This window comes from Strigops habroptila, chromosome 16 (genome assembly GCF_004027225.2).
Source record: "Strigops habroptila isolate Jane chromosome 16, bStrHab1.2.pri, whole genome shotgun sequence".
NCBI classification, from domain to species: domain Eukaryota; kingdom Metazoa; phylum Chordata; class Aves; order Psittaciformes; family Psittacidae; genus Strigops; species Strigops habroptila.
Window position 1 is genome coordinate 883,272 of NC_044292.2, and position 20,401 is coordinate 903,672.

The window sequence follows — 20,401 nt, forward strand, 5'->3', positions numbered from 1 at the left end:
CAGGAGGAGGAGGAGAAGGAGGAGGAGGCGGCTCGGGAGGGAAACTGAGGCAGGAAGCAGAGGGCTTCCTCGGGATCCCCGCCACAGCGTCCCCTGCTGCCCCAGCACGGCTCCCACCCACCGCTGCACCCACCCCTGCGTGGGGACCTTCCTTGTCCCCTCCATCCCGCGCAGGACGGGTCCGTGCAGAACTGGAGCAGGAGATGCAGAATGAGGCAGGATTTGCCCCCCCACGAGGCGGCACCACAGGAGCACGGCTGTGGGCCGGGACAGCTGGATGTGTAACACACATCCCATGCCGAGCCCTCGTGTCCCAGACCCCCAGTTCCAAGAGGAACCCACCAGGCTGGAGAAGGGGCACAGCACAAAGATGGGGCTCAACCAGAGCGCAGTGCTTGGGGAGGATTCCCTGCGCCCTCATGCTCCACCACAGTGGCCAGTTGGAGAATGCACCGGGCACCATGAGCACACTGGAGTTACTGTTATTCCAGGCTCACTGTGCTGGGAAGAGCCTGTTGCCACAACAGTGTGAGCCACAGCGTGAGCGCAGGAGGCAGCTCACGGGGCTATTACCAGTATCAACACGGATGTTGTGTGTATTATTGTGCTCAAGGCGTATGGCAAGTGAGTGTTTTACTCTGGAATGACACAACTGCTCCTTTATATCTGTTTCCTGTCATAAACAAATCCGTAAGGCATTCCTTACAAACATTTTCTTAGGCAAACACAGTGAGAGCGGGAAAGCAGGAGGAGTGCGTACGCGGGCTGCAAATGAGCAGTGGCTGACACAGTACCGAAGGGCTGCAGGCAATGCAGGTGAGTGCAACCTGCACCACACCGCTGCCTCCAGCACGAAACTGAGCCAAAATCACGGCAGCTCCTTTGACACTCAGCTGAAGTGTGGGACAACACTGAGCAGGCACCTTTAACCCAACGTGAACAACTGAAACCGGGGCACAGGGACCGCAGCGGTGGAACAGCGGTGCCGAAACCACAGCCTGAGTGCACAGTGTGGCTTCCTGAGCACCCCCCAAGATCACACTTCCACCTTGAGGACCCAAAAAGCATGAGGACTCACCAACCCACAACGTGCTTCCCACTCCCTCAGTGAGCCATCCTCACACAGGTCTGTAGCAAAACAACCACGTGTCTCGACCAGCTCCGAGTTCCCAGAACAGGATTCATCCCACCTGGTTTGAAACTCCTCCAGTTCGGAGCACAGCTGCCTCCTCTAGGTGCCTGTTCCATCTTCCCAACGTCTGTGAAATGGTTTCATGCTGTTCTAATAATTAAGAGTCAGTAAATTGTAAGACATTTCCATTTTGGAGCTGACAGAGTGAATCTGAAGCTTCTAAAGCACTGTGGAAGTGCCAGGTCTGGCTGCTGCTTGCCCAGATCTCTTCTAACAGCATTAACTTACTGATGAAGAGGTATGTGAAGTCCAATAGAAAATTCTCCTGGTTTTAAGCACAAATGAGTCTTGTAGCTCCCCAGCCCGCTTCCAGCCACTCCTGCACTTCAAGTGAGTCTCACTTCTGCAACTGAAAGATCTTGGACCTGCTCGAGCAAATCCAGAGGAGGCCCCGGAGCTGCGGCGAGGGCTGGAGCAGCTCTGCTCTGGAGCCAGGCTGAGAGAGCTGGGCTGGGGCAGCCTGGAGAAGAGAAGGCTCCTGAAGGGGACACCTTAGAGCAGCTCCAGTGCCTAAAGGGGCTCCAGGAAACCTGGAGAGGGGCTTTGGACAAGGGCCTGTAGGGACAGGCCAAGGGGAATGGCTTTAACCTGCCAGAGGGGAGATTGAGATGAGCTCTGAGGCAGAAGCTGTTCCCTGTGAGGGTGCTGAGGCGCTGGCACAGACTTTTCCCAGAGAAGCTGTGGCTGCCCCATCCCTGGCAGTGTTCAAGGCCAGGTTGGACACAGGGGCTTGGAGCAACCTGCTCTAGTGGAAGGTGTCCCTGCCCGTGGCAGCGGGTTGGAACTGAATAAACTCTAAGGTCCTTTCCAACCCAAACCAGTCTGGGATTCTATGATCTTCAGGCTCCTAATATTTGGGGTCACCCACAAGTCCATCAAACACATCGGCAGCAATACAGCAGGAACGCCCAAGCACTTTTACAAAGTTTGCTTACGACAAAGCTCCTACTATTTCTGAGCAGAGAACAAGCTCTTCTCACCTCATCCCTTAATCTAATCTCTGGTTCAGGAGATTAGTCTCTTCCTGAACTCCTTGCCCTCCTAAATTGCCGTTGTTCCATTTCTTTCTGCTGCTCCTCTGCTGGAGGGAGCGGCTGGTACATGGTGGCACAGTCAGCCTGAGCGCTCAGGTGCATGAGGGTGCAGATGCAGTATGGGGTGTCTTCTACCAGGAATGCTGACCTCATCCAGCTTTCCAGTATTAGTGATCCTTCCTTTTCTACCTTCCTTCCTTCCTTAGGATTCTTACTGAGAGAGCAGCTGCATTTTATCCCTCAAAATAAAAAGGGGAGAGCCTAAGTCATGCTTCAGTTCAGACCTGAAGCCCCCTGTTGACTGAAACCAACAGGGATGCTCCTCGGGTAAAAGAGTTGGTAATAATCAGACATTCAACACCCAACACTGATAATCTCAATCTTTCTCTTGTGCTGCAGGGTAACAGCTCGAGGGTAGTCGGTGTTGCTAAACCAAGAGCAGACTTCCTACCCAGGCAGCTCAGAACTGGTGATTCTTCTGCTCTCCCTAATCAAAGCCCTGCTAATCAGTGTTAATAGCAGATCATTCCTCTGAGCTCCCTACTGGCCAGCAAAGCAGTGTGTAGAGACCCAGTTAAATGGCTTTCAACATAAAATACTCATTTAGTAATAATGTTAGAGTCTGACTATCACAGTGAGCAAAGCTGCAGCCTGCTAATGCCATGGGGTCTGCTTCCGGACAGGAATTGCTCAGTGAGATTATCAGCCCTTGTAAAATGTCTTGGCCACGAAGTTACTGATTAACTCAGGTCCCCATCTCATAAAAACATCATATTGGAGGAGCACAACATGCTTAAACCTGTCCCTAACCAATCATGCCTACAACAGGAATAAAGCAACACATAAAAGGAGCCAGTAACTCAGCAGATCCTTCAGCTAAAGGGAGAAAAACTGCACCGAGGTGTATCTCCATGGAGAAATCCACTGAGAAGCTGAACAAGGAGCATGGATCCACAGCTCCTGGAGCACCACAGGCTGAAAACCAGAGTCCTGCACCCGCTGTGGAATGTGCTGCAGGAATGAGCAGTGCAGGACCCCAAACAGAGGATGTGAAGAGCCTGGGATTCACTGAAGAATGTGTTAAAGAAACGGAGAGACCTTCAGGCATGGAGCAAGACAGTCCCGATGCCTCTAAACCAGCAGTTTTGGAAAGAGGCTGTCCCAGCTCAGTGCCTCTTGTGCTAACAAACAAAAACCCTCCTGAAGGACATGGTTTGGAAATGAACCACCAGTGTTCGACCACATCTATTGATTTGGACTGCCTGGTCTGCTTCAACAAGTACAGCATGAACAGAGTGCCCAAGCTCCTGGACTGCCAGCATGCCTTCTGCGCAGTGTGCCTCAAGCTCATCCTTAGGAAAGATGGGAATACCTGGATAATCACCTGCCCTCTGTGCCGAAAAGCCACTTTTGTGTCAGGAGGACTCATCCGCACGCTTCAAACCAAAGAAGACATCATGAAGCACTTGGAAAGCCCCAGTTCACACCCTGAGGTACACATCTCTGCCACAGGGCTGGGCAGCAGTAGCTGGACTCGGAGCAGCCGAGACTTGCGCTACAGAGATGAAAACGTCCCAGCAGACAACATGCTGGCTGTGCAGAGACTTCTGCTGCTGCTGCTGCTGGCGGTGATCCTCACCATCCTCATCCTCCCCTTTATATACTCTGGGATGGTAAAATGGGTGGTTTGTCTCATGCTTGCTTTGGGGGTGGTCATGTCTGTGGCGCTTTGCTGCACTCCTAAATTCTTCTGGAGGTCTAACAGGGACGTGCTCACCTCCTGCCACAAAGAGACCCACATCGCTGCTATAGCCTGAACCAATAATGGAGTGGGCCTGCCTGCAGAGCTGTCTCATCAGTTTGCTTTTGTTGTTTTGCTCTTGTGTCATCTCCTGATCAGCACTGCAGAACGTTATCTGAATCTGAGAGATTATGTGCTGTGAAAATCCCATGGCTGTGCTTTTCCCACTCTCAACACAGGTACAGCTTTTCTTGGGAGACTGTGGGGAAGAAGGACTGCTACCTCAGGGACTGGGTGCCCAGCCTCAGGGGATGAGAGGCTTTAACCCACGTTAGCACTTGAATCCCCACCACGGCCCAAGTGCTTATGGCACAGGGATGGGAACGGGACTGGGAAAAGGGGATGTCAGTTGATGCCATTTTAAGTTACACACTGTATTGGAGAAGAAGAGGCAAAATCAACACTCCTAATTCTGAGTCTGCAGCTTGCCAAGGGCAAATTCCCCATATTATTCAGCACTGAAACAGTTCCTCTCACCTGAACTCCTTTATCTGGCTACCTGCACCACCTCTCTTCTCACCCTCTTTACACCAAGTACGACATTGCCCTTGGAGATGCTCCCCCAGATCAACTGCTAGGAGATACCACACGTGATATTTTTATATGGAATGTGTCCATTAAAAGTTTAAAAGTATTAATTATTTGCTCATTGACTTCTGTGTTTCGATTCCTCACCTGAATTCATGCCAAAACATTTCAGTTTCCTCACTGCCAGGAACTATAGCTGAGAAGTGTATTAGGGAGCCAGCACACCTGAGCTGGGGAGTAAAGCAAAGCAGTAACGTGTTGGTGGTTTCCTTTCTTTAAAAGAAATACTTAGTTGTAAAGAAAATACAAAAATTAGGAGATTGCCCCAGTTCTGTTACACTTTAAGAGCACCACAGATCTCCATAGACCTTGGATTCAGCCTGTGGTAAATATTTGTGTTTGATAAGAATGGAAACTGACGTTCTGCAGTTGCTCAGTATATAAATATACTCAGTGGCTCACCTGCAGATAAACCAGATTAGACTGAGAGGGTAAGGAGCTGTTGTCCTCCTGGAGCCTTGGGAAAACCAGGTCTGTTCTCTGATGAAGAACACAAACCTTAAGGGAAAGAAATGCTTTTCCCCCCCCTCATCTATCTGGACAGCCACTGCCTCACTGCAGACACGTATGTAGTAACGTTTGCTAATGACCACCTAGAAAAAAGGGGTTTCAGTTGGGAAAAAGCAGGTACTTTGAAATCCAAATCCTGTGTTATTCCAAATACAGATTCAGCTGTACTGAAAATCACTTCAGAACTCTTGGCAAGTATCTCAGCTCACCGTCAAGTTTCTTGTCGAGTTTCCTTCACCAACACTAGTGGGTGACTGGTACTCTAAAGGTTTGTAACAAATGTGCTAATGCTGGCCTGGACATAGCTTGCATGAACGTACCAGAGTAAAAGGGGTAAAGGAAAACTGTGTGCTAATGGCTACAGAACACTGATCTCATAGATAGCAAGGAAGAAACAGACTGTCCTAAAGATAAGATGACAAAGATGATCTGGACTAGAGCCATAAAGTGATCCAAAGTAAAAAGAAAAACATAAACCTTGGGAACTTTGCCTAAGAGGGAAGAGACCAAGCAGGACACCAGCCACCACCGACTCCAGAAGGGTGTGTATGTTGCACCCAGTATCAGTTTGCCATCATCAGTGAAGAAACACAATGAAGATCTGAGAGGCAATGTCCCTTGTCCTCTGTATCACTCACAACGGAGCCTGGCCAGTCCACAGGGGCTTCTCAGCACATGGGTGTGAACAAAATGAGATCAGGGAATGCATGTGCACAGGAAAAATGTGTGTTACACATCACCCTGCCTTTCCAAAAGGCTGCATTCAATTTTATTACACTCATTTCTACAGTGCCAAAACAAAAGGCCAGCAAAAAGGGCTCCCCTCAAGGCAGCATACACCAGTGGGAAGGAAGAGACTGGACCTGTGAAAGAACCCCTGTGGATCCACGCAGAAAGGCTATCAGCCATGGAAATCCAGGTTTCCACCCTGCTGCTCCCAAGCCTGCGTGCAGCAGTCCAACTGAAATGTTCCGTCAACCTCGAGAGCCTCTAACAACCAGTGGATCAGAGTTCATGGATGTTGGTGGGAGTCATTAGGCCCTAGAAACCGGTATCTGCTGATTCTCATCTGACAAGATAAGGCTCGATGACAAGGCAAACCTTCGTAGCAGCAACTAAGTTTCTGGAGAAAAGGCTAACAGGATTGTATTGCTAGTCCAAAACGTAAAGGGTTTGCTTGATTTGTTTCATTCATGCTAGTCTTTGTGGCAAGAAGATTTCAGCTCTGAATTACCTTGCCCTGCTTGTCTTACCTAGCTGGCTCCTAGTTTTGGAGACTGATTAGTAACACACTGTAGCTTAAGAGAGAGGTTCATCATGAGAAATGGGCCCAGGCAGCAATATTCAGTTGTACCTGACAAACTGCATAACTATTCCTGGGTTAATGGCTGGACACGATGACCTTAAAGGTCTTTCCCAACCTGGTTGATTCTATGATTCTATCTGAGAATTGGGATTTACAAAGACAGAATCCCATGGAGATATTAAGCACATGATAAGACCCAGCAGCAGTATTTAAGGTTTATAGTCTGTAGAGACAAAATCCTTCAAAGGTGCTTTGTTTAACAATGCATGTACACAAATGAGTGCTAAAATACGCCTCTCCTTTTGTCATGCTGTGCTCCCACTCTGCCTCTCTACCCACAGGGCCCTTCCCAAAGCCACAACTTCTCCCATCCCAATCCCTTGTCAGGTTCCTCCTCAACAACCAGCACCACCATCGCCCACCAGAGTCACTAGTTCCTTACGTAAGGGAGAGAGACAGGTGCCTGAAAGATTCCGAGTGTAGGTGTTCTCAACTCCTGTTAAATGTAGAAGTCTCACTTTATCTACAGAACTTTAAATTATCCATAATTGTGCTGGCTTTGACTCCTATTAAACTCTATAATGAGATCCCAAGTTAACAACATCTGGTAAAACTCACTCCTAATTGTTATTCCACTCAGCTCATGTTTTGGTCCACTTTTAACAGCTCTTCTGTGTTATCACGCAGCTAGAGACAGGCGAAAATAACACATTTCACACTTCCATATCGCTCATATTCTGTACACAGAGAACTTTAGATCTTCAAACACAGAACTGTCAAATCTACAAGAAACTAATTAGCAGATCTTGTTCTGAGAACAGAGATTTGTGTCCAGGCAATTCTTGACTTCTTGTGAACCATTTGCAACTTGTCCATCGCGTTGTACAGTTACTAAAGTAAAGTAGATCCCTTCTGCACCTTAACTGGGATCAACAGAACTCACCTTCTGAACTTCAGTGTCACCTTTAACAACTCCATGACAATGCTGCAAATGCCTGTACGGCACATGAGTACTTGTGTGAGTAAACCTGAGGGGGTCTAATATTAGTAGCAAACAACCAGCACAAGATATTTGGCCAAACTGAAATCATCTTTTAACCAGAGCCCAGATTATTTTAAACATTTATTTATAAGTAAGTCCCACATAGCACATTTTCAAGTATCAATCAGTCACCCCAGCTACCAAGCAACCCAGCTACTGTTGCTTTTTGTACAGAGAAACTGCTCTCCTTCCCTTGGAAAAAACACTGATTTCTCCAAAAATGACTGCACACTGAAATGGGGCTCCAGCCTGAGGCTTCTCTTGGAGTACATTTGTTTCTTAGACCCCCAAAATACAACTCAAAATCTTTATGCTTGAGTAGCTGAACTAACTGCAGAGCATTAGGATTTCTGCAAGGCCAATGCACCACATCGAGCAAAGCCTGTGCCAGTAATGCTGCTGCTACCAGAAGCGATGTATTTTAAACATAAGAGATTTTAAACTGGAACAGGGAAGTTCAGGTTGGAGATAAGGCAGAAGCTCTTCCCTGTGAGGGTGCTGAGGCGCTGGCACAGGGTGCCCAGAGAAGCTGTGGCTGCCCCATCCCTGGCAGTGTTCAAGGCCAGGTTGGACACAGGGGCTTGGAGCAACCTGCTCTAGTGGAAGGTGTCCCTGCCCATGGCAGGGGTTGGAACTGGATGATCTTAAGGTCCCTTCAACACAAACCAGGCTGGGATTCTATCATAAAGCAGCCATTGTGTTTTCCAACCCAAAGCAGAAGGGAGGAGCTACGTCACCCCTTACTCTTGGTGAGCAAGGACCCACTCTGACGCCCTCCTGCTTTTGGTGATCTATGTATATATACATATATTTAAAAAGAAAAGATAGTTACGGCCCAATTTGCCCCCTTTGGAGCAGAACAGAAGGTCCCTTCCAACACAAACCAGGCTGGGATTGTATGATTTTATATGCCTTGCCCAATGAGTGCATAGATGTACACACACACGTACTTCAGCTTCTGTTCATATGTCTTTGGGATCCCGCCCAGTAACAGCACACCACCAAAGCTTTCATTCTCCTCAGAGTAACCCTCACAGACCTCAACCTGTTCTTCACGGAGGTGGCAAATCAGCCCTGGGGCAGCGACCGGAGAGCAGCTTCAACAAGTGCACGTCCCTACCTCTGTCGCCCTCCCTCAGCGAGGGAGGAGGCTTTAAAGGGAGCAAAAGGGCTGGTACCTGGGTGGGCCACTGACGTGGTGGATAAGGCCCAAGACTGCGGGTAAAGGTAGGCTGCGAAGGAAAAGCAGAGCTCCCCGCACCTCATGGCGGACACGGACCGACCCCCCGCCCCACGGAGGAGCCGGGCAGGGGACCCGCCGCCCGCCATCCCCTCAGCGCGGCGCGGCTCCGCAACCGACGCACCCCGCTACGCAGATCGCGTATGGGGTTCCGGGCCTGCCCAGCGCAGCCCGTACGCAGACTGCGTAGAGGCGGCGGGCACGGCAGGAAGGGGCGGGCAGGAGGCGGCGGAAGCCCCGCGGCGGCTCCTGGCGGGGACGGGGCCGGCGGCAGGTCGGGTCCGGGCCGGGAGCGGGGGGAGAGGGGCTGGGCACGGCCGGGTGCAGCTCCAGGGGCTGAGGGGCGAGCGGGGGGACGGGACCCTCCCCTTAGGGCGCGCTATGCTGCCTGCTGCCGGGGCTGTTCCTCTCCTCAGTGCCTGTCGGAAGTGCGGGTTGCTGTAAATAAACCCCCGTGTTCAAGAGCAGACATTACAGACACAAAAGCCTTGAGGTAAAAGTGAATCTCGGCAGCTGTGGAGGTGTGTTCCTCACAGCTGAAGGGTTTCCTTCATGTTTTAGTGGTTCCTCCCTGCCGGTCACCGCCCGCTCCGCAGCTTTGCCACCGTGTGTGTGCTGACATCGCTCCTCAGTCACTGCTGCTGCAAGCGGCCGGATTAACCGAGCCAAACGCACTCGGTTTGGCGATAACTTAAGCTTTTGGCTTCTCCGTGTCCCATCTGAGCTCTGTTTTACATTTACATCTCTGCAGCGCTGTCTGTATCCCAGACTGGTTTGGGTTGAAGGGACCTTAAAGCTCCTCCAGCTCCAACCCCCTGCCACGGCCAGGGACACCTTCCACTAGAGCAGGTTGCTCCAAGCCCCTGTGTCCAACCTGGCCTTGAACACTGCCAGGGATGGGGCAGCCACAGCTTCTCTGGGAAAAGTCTGTGCCAGCGCCTCAGCACCCTCACAGGGAAGAGCTTCTGCCTCAGAGCTCATCTCAGTCTCCCCTCTGGCAGGTTAAAGCCATTCCCCTTGGCCTGTCCCTACAGGCCCTTGTCCAAAGCCCCTCTCCAGGTTTCCTGGAGCCCCTTTAGGCACTGGAGCTGCTCTAAGGTCTCCCCTTCAGTAGCCTTCTCTTCTCCAGGCTGCCCCAGCCCAGCTCTCTCAGCCTGGCTCCAGAGCAGAGCTGCTCCAGCCCTTCTGAAGCTCTTGGAGATGAACGTGTCAGCAGTTCGATCACTTTTGTCGTAATTTAAGACAGAGATGCCAGCATCTCTGTATTTCTTCTCCCAGCAGCAGGGAGCGTGTGTAATGTACAGCTTCACATCCACAAAAGGATTATTTTCCTGCTTCCCAAACAGGACTGTGGGAGCCGCTGTGTAAAACACACCACCTCTCAAGAAAAGGTGGTGTGAAAAGTCAGTGCTGGAAGTGATAAAAAATTTCTCTTTCAAGTGACAGTTCAGATTATGGTGATGCTGTTGATTGCTGAATCACACTGCTCGAGCCAGAGATGTGAATTCCAGTGCCCCAGGCTGTAAATAACTTTTGGGCTGTATTTCTAGCTCTCCATTCCCTCATCTTGGATTTAGTGGTGCAACTTCTTGGCTCAAGTTTTCTTTACTAAATCGCTTATTCCCCTTTTATGCTTTTACACTTAATCCAAGCCCATTTTTTACTAAGTATATATGAAGAAATAGATGCCTCCTTTGAGGGACACACATCAAGCTCGCTGATCAGAGCATCCTCAGAGCAAAGTCTTTCAGGAACTAATTCTAGATGCTCAGCATCATGAATTATTTGTGGCATAGCAGCAATAAAGTTGCACGCAAGAAGCTGCTCTGGTGTCACTCCGTAACTGGTCATATCCTTTATGTTACTGGGAAACAAGGTTAAACAGTTGTACTCTTTCTGGATCATCCTTTTTAGCTGCTTCACTTTTCAAATGAGCCTGTGTTAACAAATCAATAAATCTATCACAGCAGGGAAGGGGATTTTGTCTGCCATGCTAAGCTAATAAATCTGTGTCCAGAGGTGAGTAGACATGCCAAGTAATTGTAAAGTTATTAAAGCTTTTACAGGTTGGATTTTTTCTGGGCAAATCGCTCTGCAAGTCTGGATGGTTTAGGAAGATCAGAGCCTAGCAAGTGATGTGAAATGGATTTGGGAGTCCAAATGCAGGCTTTGGAGCTCCCGAGGTAGTAAATCAACGCTGGGATTTTGTAAGAGGATTCTAGAAGGCACAGAGGAATGGCTCACACCACCTCTGCAGCTCTCAGGTGGATAGATCCCAGGCTGCCCAGGGGAGCCTAATCTGGCCCTTCCCTTCTCTGGTTGGAAAGAACAGAGTTAGTTCACTCCTGTGGACTTTGTGCTGCCATGTTGCTGGAATGTGGTGTTTCCATGGAAATGCACCGAGATATCTTAGCCTTGAGGCACGGATGGCACCAGGACGTATCGGTCTGAGTTGCAGGGGGGCTGAGCTCTCCTCCAGAGCGAGGCATGAGTTATGCTAACCATTGGCCCTGGAGAGCTGAATTTGCTGTTTGTGTGTACACCAGCAGTTAAACACTGCAAGCCTTGAGAAACACAAATCGCCTCCAATTCATTTCTGAGTGGGAAGGGAAGACAGACACCTTTCCTGGTGACAGACAGCATGCAGATAATCAAATCTGCATGTTTAAAAAGAGCTGCTCCTGTGCTGCATTTCTTTCTTCTACAACTCTAAAACTATCCCATAAATGCTGTCTGCACCCTCTGAGATTCGTTGTCATGTCACAGGCTCCTCATTCCTATTTAGCCACTTTCTACATGGTTTGGAAAGAAGGAAACATTTAAATAGGAAGTAAATAATGAAATACACTTAGAAACCAATTGAATCTTGATGAAGTCAGTAGACATTTCAGGTGATGTGAGCGAAGCTTTGGAGCAGGTTCTTACCCACCTTGAATTGCGAAACGAGCTGTAGTCACGTCTCCTGATTACAGTCATATTGATTAGTCTCTTGTACAACCAGGGCAGCTCCTGGGCAGCAGTTATAAGCTGTTCAGCTGGAAGTGTGAATGTCTGTGCTCTGAAAAGTAGTATCTTGGCTCAGCTCAAGGTCTGTGTGGTGCAGGGCTCTTATGTTTAGGGACAAAGCAGTGGCAGGTTGTACAGAGGAGAGAATGGCACAAGCAAAGCATGGCAATGTCCACGGGGCACATTAAATGTCCTTCTCATCGGGGGCTGCAGCTGGACTCAACTTTCGTGATGCTGTCAGCAAATAAACAGAGGAGCAATTTGGGTTGAGGATGAAGGAGGCAAATTATTTCCCAGGCAGCTGTACTGGTCCCTGCAGAGCTTTTATTCTACATGTGATTTTTGTGATAAACACATGAAGGATATGCCTGAATGGAGCTTTGACTTCTCCTTTTGCTGCATGAAGCATTGTCAGCTCATTTTGTGCCAAACATTTGAGAATTGGTGGACTGAAGGTGTCCTGTTGTCTTCTTTGGTCACAGTGCCATGTGGTGGGGGGATACACAAACAGGATTTAACACTGACAAGTGTGACAGTGAAAAATCACCAGCACTTTATCTCTTTGCTTCCTCGTTTCCAACTGTTCGTTATTTGGTTTTGATTTCTTTTTCCTTCTGCTTTTCTCTTTGTTCTTGCAGGTAAAAATGGCTGCAGACGAGAAGTGGAAACGTTGGGCTTCAAAGCAGCACAGTGGGGCTGGAGAGGCAGGTGAAAAGGAACCGTGTGTGCTTCTGGGCCAGCAGCTGGCTGAACCGGGAAGGTTTGCTTATGCGGCACTTTGTGGGATATCCCTTGCATGGCTCTTCCCTGAAGAAGAGCAAAGGTACTACACAGGATAGCAAGGGGTGAGCAAAGGAGGCGTAGCAGCTCAGCTGGAGCTGGTTTCAGACTCTGCTGGGGTCTTCGGAAGTTAGGGAAGAGCTTTTTGGCATTAGATGTTAATAGTATTGACTTTCTTATGCCTTTAAGTCCTTTATACTTCAGGCATCCCTTAATACTGCAGACTTCAAAGCCTGTCTTGAAGCAAGGTCTGGCCTCATTCAGGTTGTTTGCTTGTTTGTTTGACCAGCTTGTGTAGCAATTTGCCTTCTGCTGACTTCTTACAGTGCTTTGATTTTTGTGTGAACTGTAACAGCTCAATGTTTGAAACCAGAGACCTGCCAAAATACCCAGTTACGGCGGTTAACTGCAGCTCTTGCCTTACAGCTCCTTCCGGACAGGATTCATTGAGGACTTTGTGAAGTGGCTGGACCTGCCCGATGCTGTCTTATCTGCCCTGACAGCATTTGCTAATGGCTTAGGAGCTGAAGGCACAGAAACTTTTGCCCAGCTTTTGCTGCAGGATCCCATCTTGAAAGAAAATCCAGTCATCATCACCCAAGTAAGCTCGTGTGCTCCCCTCGCTCTTGTTTGCTTTTGAGAAGAGCTTTGTCATACGTGTCTGTCTGACACTGAGGTTCTGTTTGCACAGTCAGGAAGTCAAATCAGTATTCCTGGTATGCATACATTTCTGAGGAGCCGTGTGGGTGACTGGCATTCTCTCTACCCATAAAGAGCTCATAGAAGTGATGAACACGAGGCGCAGTTACTGTCTGTTGAATTAATGTTTTGTGCCTTTGATACTCTTGCTCTAAGGAACAGAAAACTGTCAAACTTTTTACTTTGACTATATTATCGCGGTGGTTCTGATTCCTGTGAGTGTTCTACAGCTCTTGGTGAAACACTGAACATGACAGACCTGATTTTCACTTGTTTCAAAACCCCTTCACCATACCTGTAAGACAAAACGCTCTACATACATGCTCCAAACAGCACAATTTCATTCTAGGTATTTCCAGGGACTTTTTTCCAGAGTCAGCTTTGGCCAAAAGGAATGAAGTTACTTTGGACTTTATTTTCTTTCACCGAGAAAGTATTAGTGAGATTGGGACTGCTCCATAAATGTTCTGATGTAAAAGCTGACACAAAGATAAAAGAGGTGAAGCATTTCTGTGGCATTCACCTTTTGCTGCAGACTCTCAGCTGGGGAAGATATCTCCTCATCCAGCCTCATCTTATGCTACAGGGGGCGAAGAGCACAGAAGGCTTCTGCTGCTGCCATGCATAATGTGGCCACTGCCACCTCACATGCTGCACACAAGGAAACAGCAAGACGCCCTGCATGCAGATAGTGATATTGAGTAATCACATGCTCCTGCCTGGCAGAGCAGCACATATCAGAACGTGATAGGAGTGAACTGTCTTGGTCGTCATGACCAGCTTCCATTATCTCTGCCGTCTTTGTCTCCTAAGCCATAAAAGGAGGCTCCGTTCCAAATATCCAGTGTTACAATGCCCAAAGTCCTGTAACAGTCTGAGTACAGTGACAGAGAGTCTTAAGCTTAATTAATAACTTAAGACAGATCTTCTAAAATAAGAGCATCTCTTCTGATGTTGTTTGCTCAGAACCAGTAAAGCCACACTCGCTTCTGTCTGCATTTAGATGGCTTGGTATTTCCCAGGTTGATTCCCATGTTCTCTCTGCTTCAGGATGGATTTTCTGGATTTAAACAAGTCTTCCTGCATTGCTGCTGACTTAAGGGTGAAATTTTGGTGGAATTTAGCTTGTGCTTGCTCTGAGCTTATGTTGCATGAGGGCTCCACTTACTTTTACAGAAGTGGCTCTGGATTAGCAGTAGCACGTGGTATTTGCTCTGAGCCAGAGAACTGAGGCACTTATCACCTGGGTTCTGGTGGAATACAGGAGCCAGAGATAACAATTCTTTGATTAGTTAAAAGTAAAGATCAGGAAGAGCTGTCAGACTAATGCCACAACATCTATACCTTATGCATGTCTATGGGCAAGGTGATCCAAGGAAAGTTAGAATTAAAGACTTTGAGAATTACAAAGACTTTTGTAGGGCAAGGCAAGCAGAGGCTTGCAGGGTGTCTTTGGGAATACATAGTGGCATGTGGGAAGCTTCGGTGTATCAAGCTGAGATCACCTTTTTCCTTCTTACCTGAAAATAAGCAAGCTCTGGGACAAAGCTTTGTGAATTCTTGCTCTGTTGCTTTATGGTGCTCTCACTTCTTTGTATTCACTGCCAGTGATGCAAGATTTACTGTTTCTTTAACAAGTACACACTTTAATTGCTCTGGGTGTTCAGTGGCAGGGGCCTGTCAGCACTAATGCTGGCATTTCTGAATGCCCTCCATCCCAGAGGTGCTGAAGGGCTGATCCATGAAGTCAGGAGATTAGAGGTGAGCTCACATGGATTCAACGAACATTTGAGGATTATGGATATTTATCTTTCTTTGCATTCCTTGAGGATGACTAATACAGGCAAATGTTGGTTAACTCCATCCTTTGAGGACAGCAGTCATAACACACGGGCTGTGGGTGTGGTATGAGAAGGCAGTGCAACAAAAAGAGGTGATGATAGGTGAGAAAATGCTGAAACATCTTATTATGAATTCATTGGTTTTTCTCTGAACATACTTGTGTTTTGTGTTTGGGTGCTTTCTGGTGTTGAAGAAATGGGTTTTGAACTTGCAGCAATTCATCGAAACCTGGCAAAGACTCTGAACAAAGATTTCTTCCCTTTCTTTGTAAGGTTTCTCAGTCCTGCAGGTGAAAGTCTTGTGCATGGAATTCACAGGGAGAGTTCACAGGGAGATCCAAAACACCAGCTTCCAAATAAGACTGAAATATAGTAACTGCTGCTTAGAGGAGGAAACCAAACTACTTGTGAACTAATCTAATCGGTGCTGATTGGATTCCAGATGACTGCACAGGAGTACGTGCAAAGCCTAAACCAGTTCCAAAGAGCTGAGAATGCTCATTGGTACAGATGCAATAAAAACAGGAGTTCTAGTTTATCACCTGATTACCTCTATCCATCCTTCACCTTTTGAAATGCATGGATGGAAAAGCTTAGGCCAGCAGAGGGGGAGAATCCCCTCCCTTGACCCGCTGCTCATGGTCAGGGGTGCAGAGGAGGCCTGATTCAGTGACTTAACTTCAAAGGCTTCACACACTGGAGATAGCAAACCAAGGCTTCTCTTGCGTGAGCACTCTGGCCACAGGGGTGCAGGATGAAAGAGCAGTGATGACTGCTTTGTGCAGTGCCCAGCCCAACAGATACCTTCTGGAAATCCTGTCCCATTAGGTTCCCTTCTGAAATCCTATCCCATTAGGTTACCTTCTGGAAAGCCTATCCCATTAGGTTACCTTCTGGAAAGCCTATCCCATTAGGTTACCCTCTGGAGATCCTATCCCATTAGGTTACAGGACAGGCAAGCAAAAGAAGTCTTCTCCGTGGAAGGGAACAGCCGCCCAGATACTCAGCAGTAGAGGTGGGTGGGTGGGTGAAAACATTTGGCAGCAGAGGAGTGAAGGTTCTGGGGCTATACCTGGTGAAAAAGCACCAATAAGTGGGAGCTCAGCTGCCCTAATCCTTTGGTTTCCCCAGAATGCAAAAGCTCTCTTTGCCTTTATGAAGTAGCAGACTCTTCTCATGTTAAAATGATATTAGGAGTCCAGGCACTTACTTTCACCTGGTTAATATCTCCAGTTTGCCCCTCTTGTAGCAGGAGTTGGTTAAGGATGGCTTGTTCTCCTTTCTGCACTTCTCATGCAGCAGGGAAAAGATTAGAGACATTTTTACGAAACAAGTTTGCCTTAGGAGCTTCTGGGAGCAGTAACCATAAACTCCCTGGCAGCCTCCTACATCTTTGGCTGCATTTTTTGTGTTCCCAAAGGGCTGAAGGATTCTCTGTAAAATTCAGCTCTGCTTTATATGTGTGTAGGAGAGGGAAGACTGAGCGAGTGCTTAGTGTTGTAGCTACAGAAAGAACGTAACAGTTGTCCAGTGACAATAAAGGAGGAGAACACAGCAGTAAAACCACTGCCCTCTTTTTCATGGCTTTTTCCATAGAAACCATCTATTAGATTGATTTGGTTTTCAAATTCTTTTTATGGTTAAGAGCCAGCACGGAAGTCAAGTCCCTCTGTCTTGACAGATGGTCATAAATTCTGAGTTTTCTATTTTGGAGCACTACATCCAACAGAACTTCATGCCAGTTCAGCCTTACTGCCTAGAGCTATGAATTCCCAGAATGCCAAAGAAAATAGGAGCCACTGGTCCATTTGAGTAGCATTCAAACCTGTTCCTCATTGAAAATAGGAGTATATATGACTACGTATGACCAAGACAGGCTGAGAACACTGGGGCTGTTCAGCCTGGAGAAGAGAAGCTGTGTGGAGACCTCAGAGCAGCTTCCAGTGTCTGAAGGGGGCTACAAGGATGCTGGAGAGGGACCTTCATCAGGGACTGCAGCGACAGGACAAGGAGTGATGGGTTCAAACTGAAAGAGGGGAAGTTCAGGTTGGAGATAAGGCAGAAGCTCTTCCCTGTGAGGGTGCTGAGGCGCTGGCACAAGGTGCCCAGAGAAGCTGTGGCTGCCCCATCCCTGGCAGTGTTCAAGGCCAGGTTGGACACAGGGGCTTGGAGCAACCTGCTCTAGTGGAAGGTGTCCCTGCCCGTGGCAGGGGGTTGGGACTGGATGAGCTTTAAGGTCCCATCCAACACAAACCACTCTGGGATTCTATAGAGGAGAATTAGAGCCCTGTGTCTCCAAACTTTGAAGTCCAGTGTCGTCACAGTGCTTTCAATTGCAACAGGATCACTAATAACAAAAATTATGGGATGCCTCAGCATATACCAAGCATTATCTACTTCTGTCCAGCCATTTGTACCTGCGTATGGAGAATTTTGTACTGGAAGTGCCTGGCTTTGCTCGGTGCTGCCTTGCTGAACTGCAGCTTGCTGGCTTGCCATATTGATGACCTGTCATGCTGCAGTAATTGAATCATAGTTCAATGGGTTTCCATGCCTCTGCTTTGATACCTCCACACATATATCATCAGTTTTAACTGGAATATTCTTTTTTTCCTTTTAGGACCTTCTATCCTTCTCTCTCAGAGATGGTAAGTTCACTCAGCACTTGTTCTTTGTAACAATAATGTAGATGAGTTTACATCTAGTACTTTAAAATGCTCAAAAACCTCAAGGTACCATCCTGTTTAATCTCAGCTTCCTTTCTGGCAAAAGCAGCACACTCTTTCCCTGCGTCCACCTCAGGAAAAGCAGCTGCTTTATTACAAATCATTAATCATACCTGTTAAAAATGGAATTGTTTATCTCCTTACCTTCGCATGCCATGCCCTGGTATGCAGATGTGATGGTAGAGAAGTTCTGAACTGAAATACCCAGAGAAGGATGGGGTTTCTCCAGTGTTTCCAGGCGAGCAGGTGACCTCTTTCTTTAGGAAGGCAGGAAAGCTGGGAGGAAAATGCCAGCAAATTTTCTGCACATCACTTTTTGCCTAAAAAGAAACCCAAAAAATATTCAGGCAATGAATTCCTGAGTGTCCTGGGAAGCCCATTATAAATAAATGTGATTTTACTCATCTATGACATTACACATAAAACAATTTTCTGCTTTCCAATCCGTACCATGGGTTAGTGTGATAAACTTCATGAAATGCAGACTGCCTACTGAACAAAATGTTCATTTCTAAAAGTAGCCTGGTTTATATCACCACTTGCAGGGTTTAAATCTCTGTGTTTTCACATGTTCTCACAGGAATGAACTCACTGGGTGCTGATTAGCCTGTGTCACTGCAGAACAAAGTACCATTTTTGTGCTTGCTTTATTTTTCATGGAAAATCGACAAGGCAGTTATTGCAAAACTACTTATTTTGCTAAGCTGGAATTGAAAAGAAATATATTTTCAAGCCTGGCTGACTTGCTGCCAAGCTGGCTGAGTAAAAAGCTGAGTTGTGGATTAGCAGACAGGAAGCAAGAAGGAAGGAACACATGCTTGGGCTTGCAAGATGTGACACATGTCAGGGATGAAGTGAAGATAAATCCTTGTCCTTATTTCTCAACTAAGCACAAATCTTAAAAGTAGTAGCATTAAAGGCTACCAGAGTAGTTTGGTATCTTGGTAATGATGGTAATAAACACATATACTTAATCAATTGCCCAATGTTATATTTGATCTACGTGCAGTGGGTATCAGAAGCAATCTTTGTAGTTGGTTCTTGCTGGTATCTTCCAGATACCCTAGCAAAGCAATTGCATTTTTCATCCCAGAGTGCACCAAGAACTTTGACAAAAGCCCTCCGCTGGGAAGCAGCAGGTGCTACTGAGAGAAACACATTCAGAAAGCAAGAGTTGGCACAAATAATTGAACATCTATTACACTGAAAGTGTCTTTTCTTTAAGAACACCTGCTTATAAGCACAGGAGTAATCATTGCTCCTGTCACACATTGTCTGAGTGCACTATCCACTCCAGCATCTCCTGCAGCAAGGTATAAATGCAGACACTTGCCAGTGATGCTGCTGGGTGAGCTGGTGGGTAGCTTTAAACTCTTGTCGCCAGCAAGATGAATTAAATAGAAAGCTTTTAAAGCTGCATCTTAAAAATATCATATCTTGTATTGGTGCATAGTTGAGATGTACTGTGTCATGTTAGACACACACATATACATATATATTTACTATTTTCAGGCTTGCTGGAGCATTCCTCTGTTGAGAAGGAAGATGCAGCCAAAAGGCCTCTATCACAGAGGATGAAGACAGAAGGATTTGAGATCCTCTTTGCCACAGAGGCAATTACCTGGTGCAGTGCCTGTTTGCAGGAGGAGGTTTGCAGGGCAGAGGACTCCCCATTTATCACTCTCTTCTCTAGATAATAGGAGTTGTGTTCAAAGACATGGAAGAAGAAGAGGGCCCAAGGGAAGGAGCTGTGCTTGTGTATGACATGATCCTCTAGCACAGCTGAGTGAGCTACTCGCTGTTTAATCAGGTTGATGCAGACTGATTGATCTCCTGCTCTTCCCTCTGTTTCAGGGCACTACGATGCTCGAGCCAGGGTATTGATCTGCCACATCACCTTGCTGCTGAGAATCCCCTTGGAGGAGCTGGAAGTCCTGGAGGAATCTCTGCTTGAAAGCCTGAAGGAACAAAAAGAGGAAGAGTCAGAGTAAGAACATTTGGGTTGACTATGGGATGAAAAAACACTGTCCGTGCTTGAAAGGTCAGCAGTAATCTCTTGTGCCTAAGTCCAGTCTCTGATCATTCCCCTCATGACTCTTAGTGTAATCATTTATGGCTTGATTAGGGTTGCAGAGCCCTCACAGCATTTCAGCTGCACTGAGGAGCAGGGAAGGCTCAGCCTTCTTAAAATGTGAGCTGAGACCCAACCTTGCAAGCTGGTAAAGGCCACTGCACATTGAACTACCTCATGTCCTTGTTCCAGTTGCCTCTCCTAGACTGTAGAGTCTTGTATCTCATCTCTTGTCCCAGTATTCTTCAGCTAGAACTGCCTCTTGCAGAATGAAATTCCTGTAAATGTCAGGGTTAGATCCTCAGCTGCTCATTTCCTATGGATCTGTCCTCTGTGCCTGTTTGAGAGAGTTGTCCAACTCCTATTGACATCTGAGGGCAGTAGCCTGCAGCTTTAGATACTTGCAGACCTGACTCCTAAGTCTGTGTAAATAATACAAGATTTATTCTCTAGATCACCACTTTTTAGATGTGAAACAGCCAAAACGTTGTTGCTATCTACAAGAAATGTAGTATTGTTATATTCCACTCATCAGGCAGGAATTGTGCAAAAGTTTAGCAATATA

The 20,401-nt window shown here is 47.3% G+C and overlaps 2 protein-coding genes across 7 annotated transcripts in view; both read left to right on the forward strand.

Moving 5' to 3' along the window:
* Positions 1-3,117: 3,117 nt before the first annotated feature.
* RNF186 (ring finger protein 186) lies at positions 3,118-4,607 on the forward strand. Its single transcript, XM_030507604.1, has one exon. The coding sequence runs from the start codon at positions 3,138-3,140 to the stop codon at positions 4,041-4,043; it is 906 nt and encodes a 301-aa protein (XP_030363464.1). The 5' UTR covers positions 3,118-3,137; the 3' UTR covers positions 4,044-4,607.
* Positions 4,608-8,461: 3,854 nt separating this feature from the next.
* TMCO4 (transmembrane and coiled-coil domains 4) overlaps positions 8,462-20,401 on the forward strand; it is a 36,658-nt gene continuing 24,718 nt past the window's right edge. The window contains exons 1-5 of one of the 6 annotated variants that reach the window (XM_030507595.1): positions 8,462-8,700; positions 12,358-12,542; positions 12,926-13,100; positions 17,660-17,687; positions 19,620-19,752. In XM_030507595.1, coding sequence (XP_030363455.1) covers positions 12,364-12,542; positions 12,926-13,100; positions 17,660-17,687; positions 19,620-19,752 — 515 coding nt within the window. In that variant the 5' untranslated portion in view covers positions 8,462-8,700; positions 12,358-12,363. Of the gene's footprint in view, positions 8,701-8,856; positions 8,988-9,187; positions 9,207-9,987; positions 10,427-12,350; positions 12,543-12,925; positions 13,101-17,659; positions 17,688-19,619; positions 19,753-20,401 lie in introns of those variants that run through there. The other 5 variants (XM_030507594.1, XM_030507596.1, XM_030507598.1 and 2 more) reach the window with 5 other exon arrangements.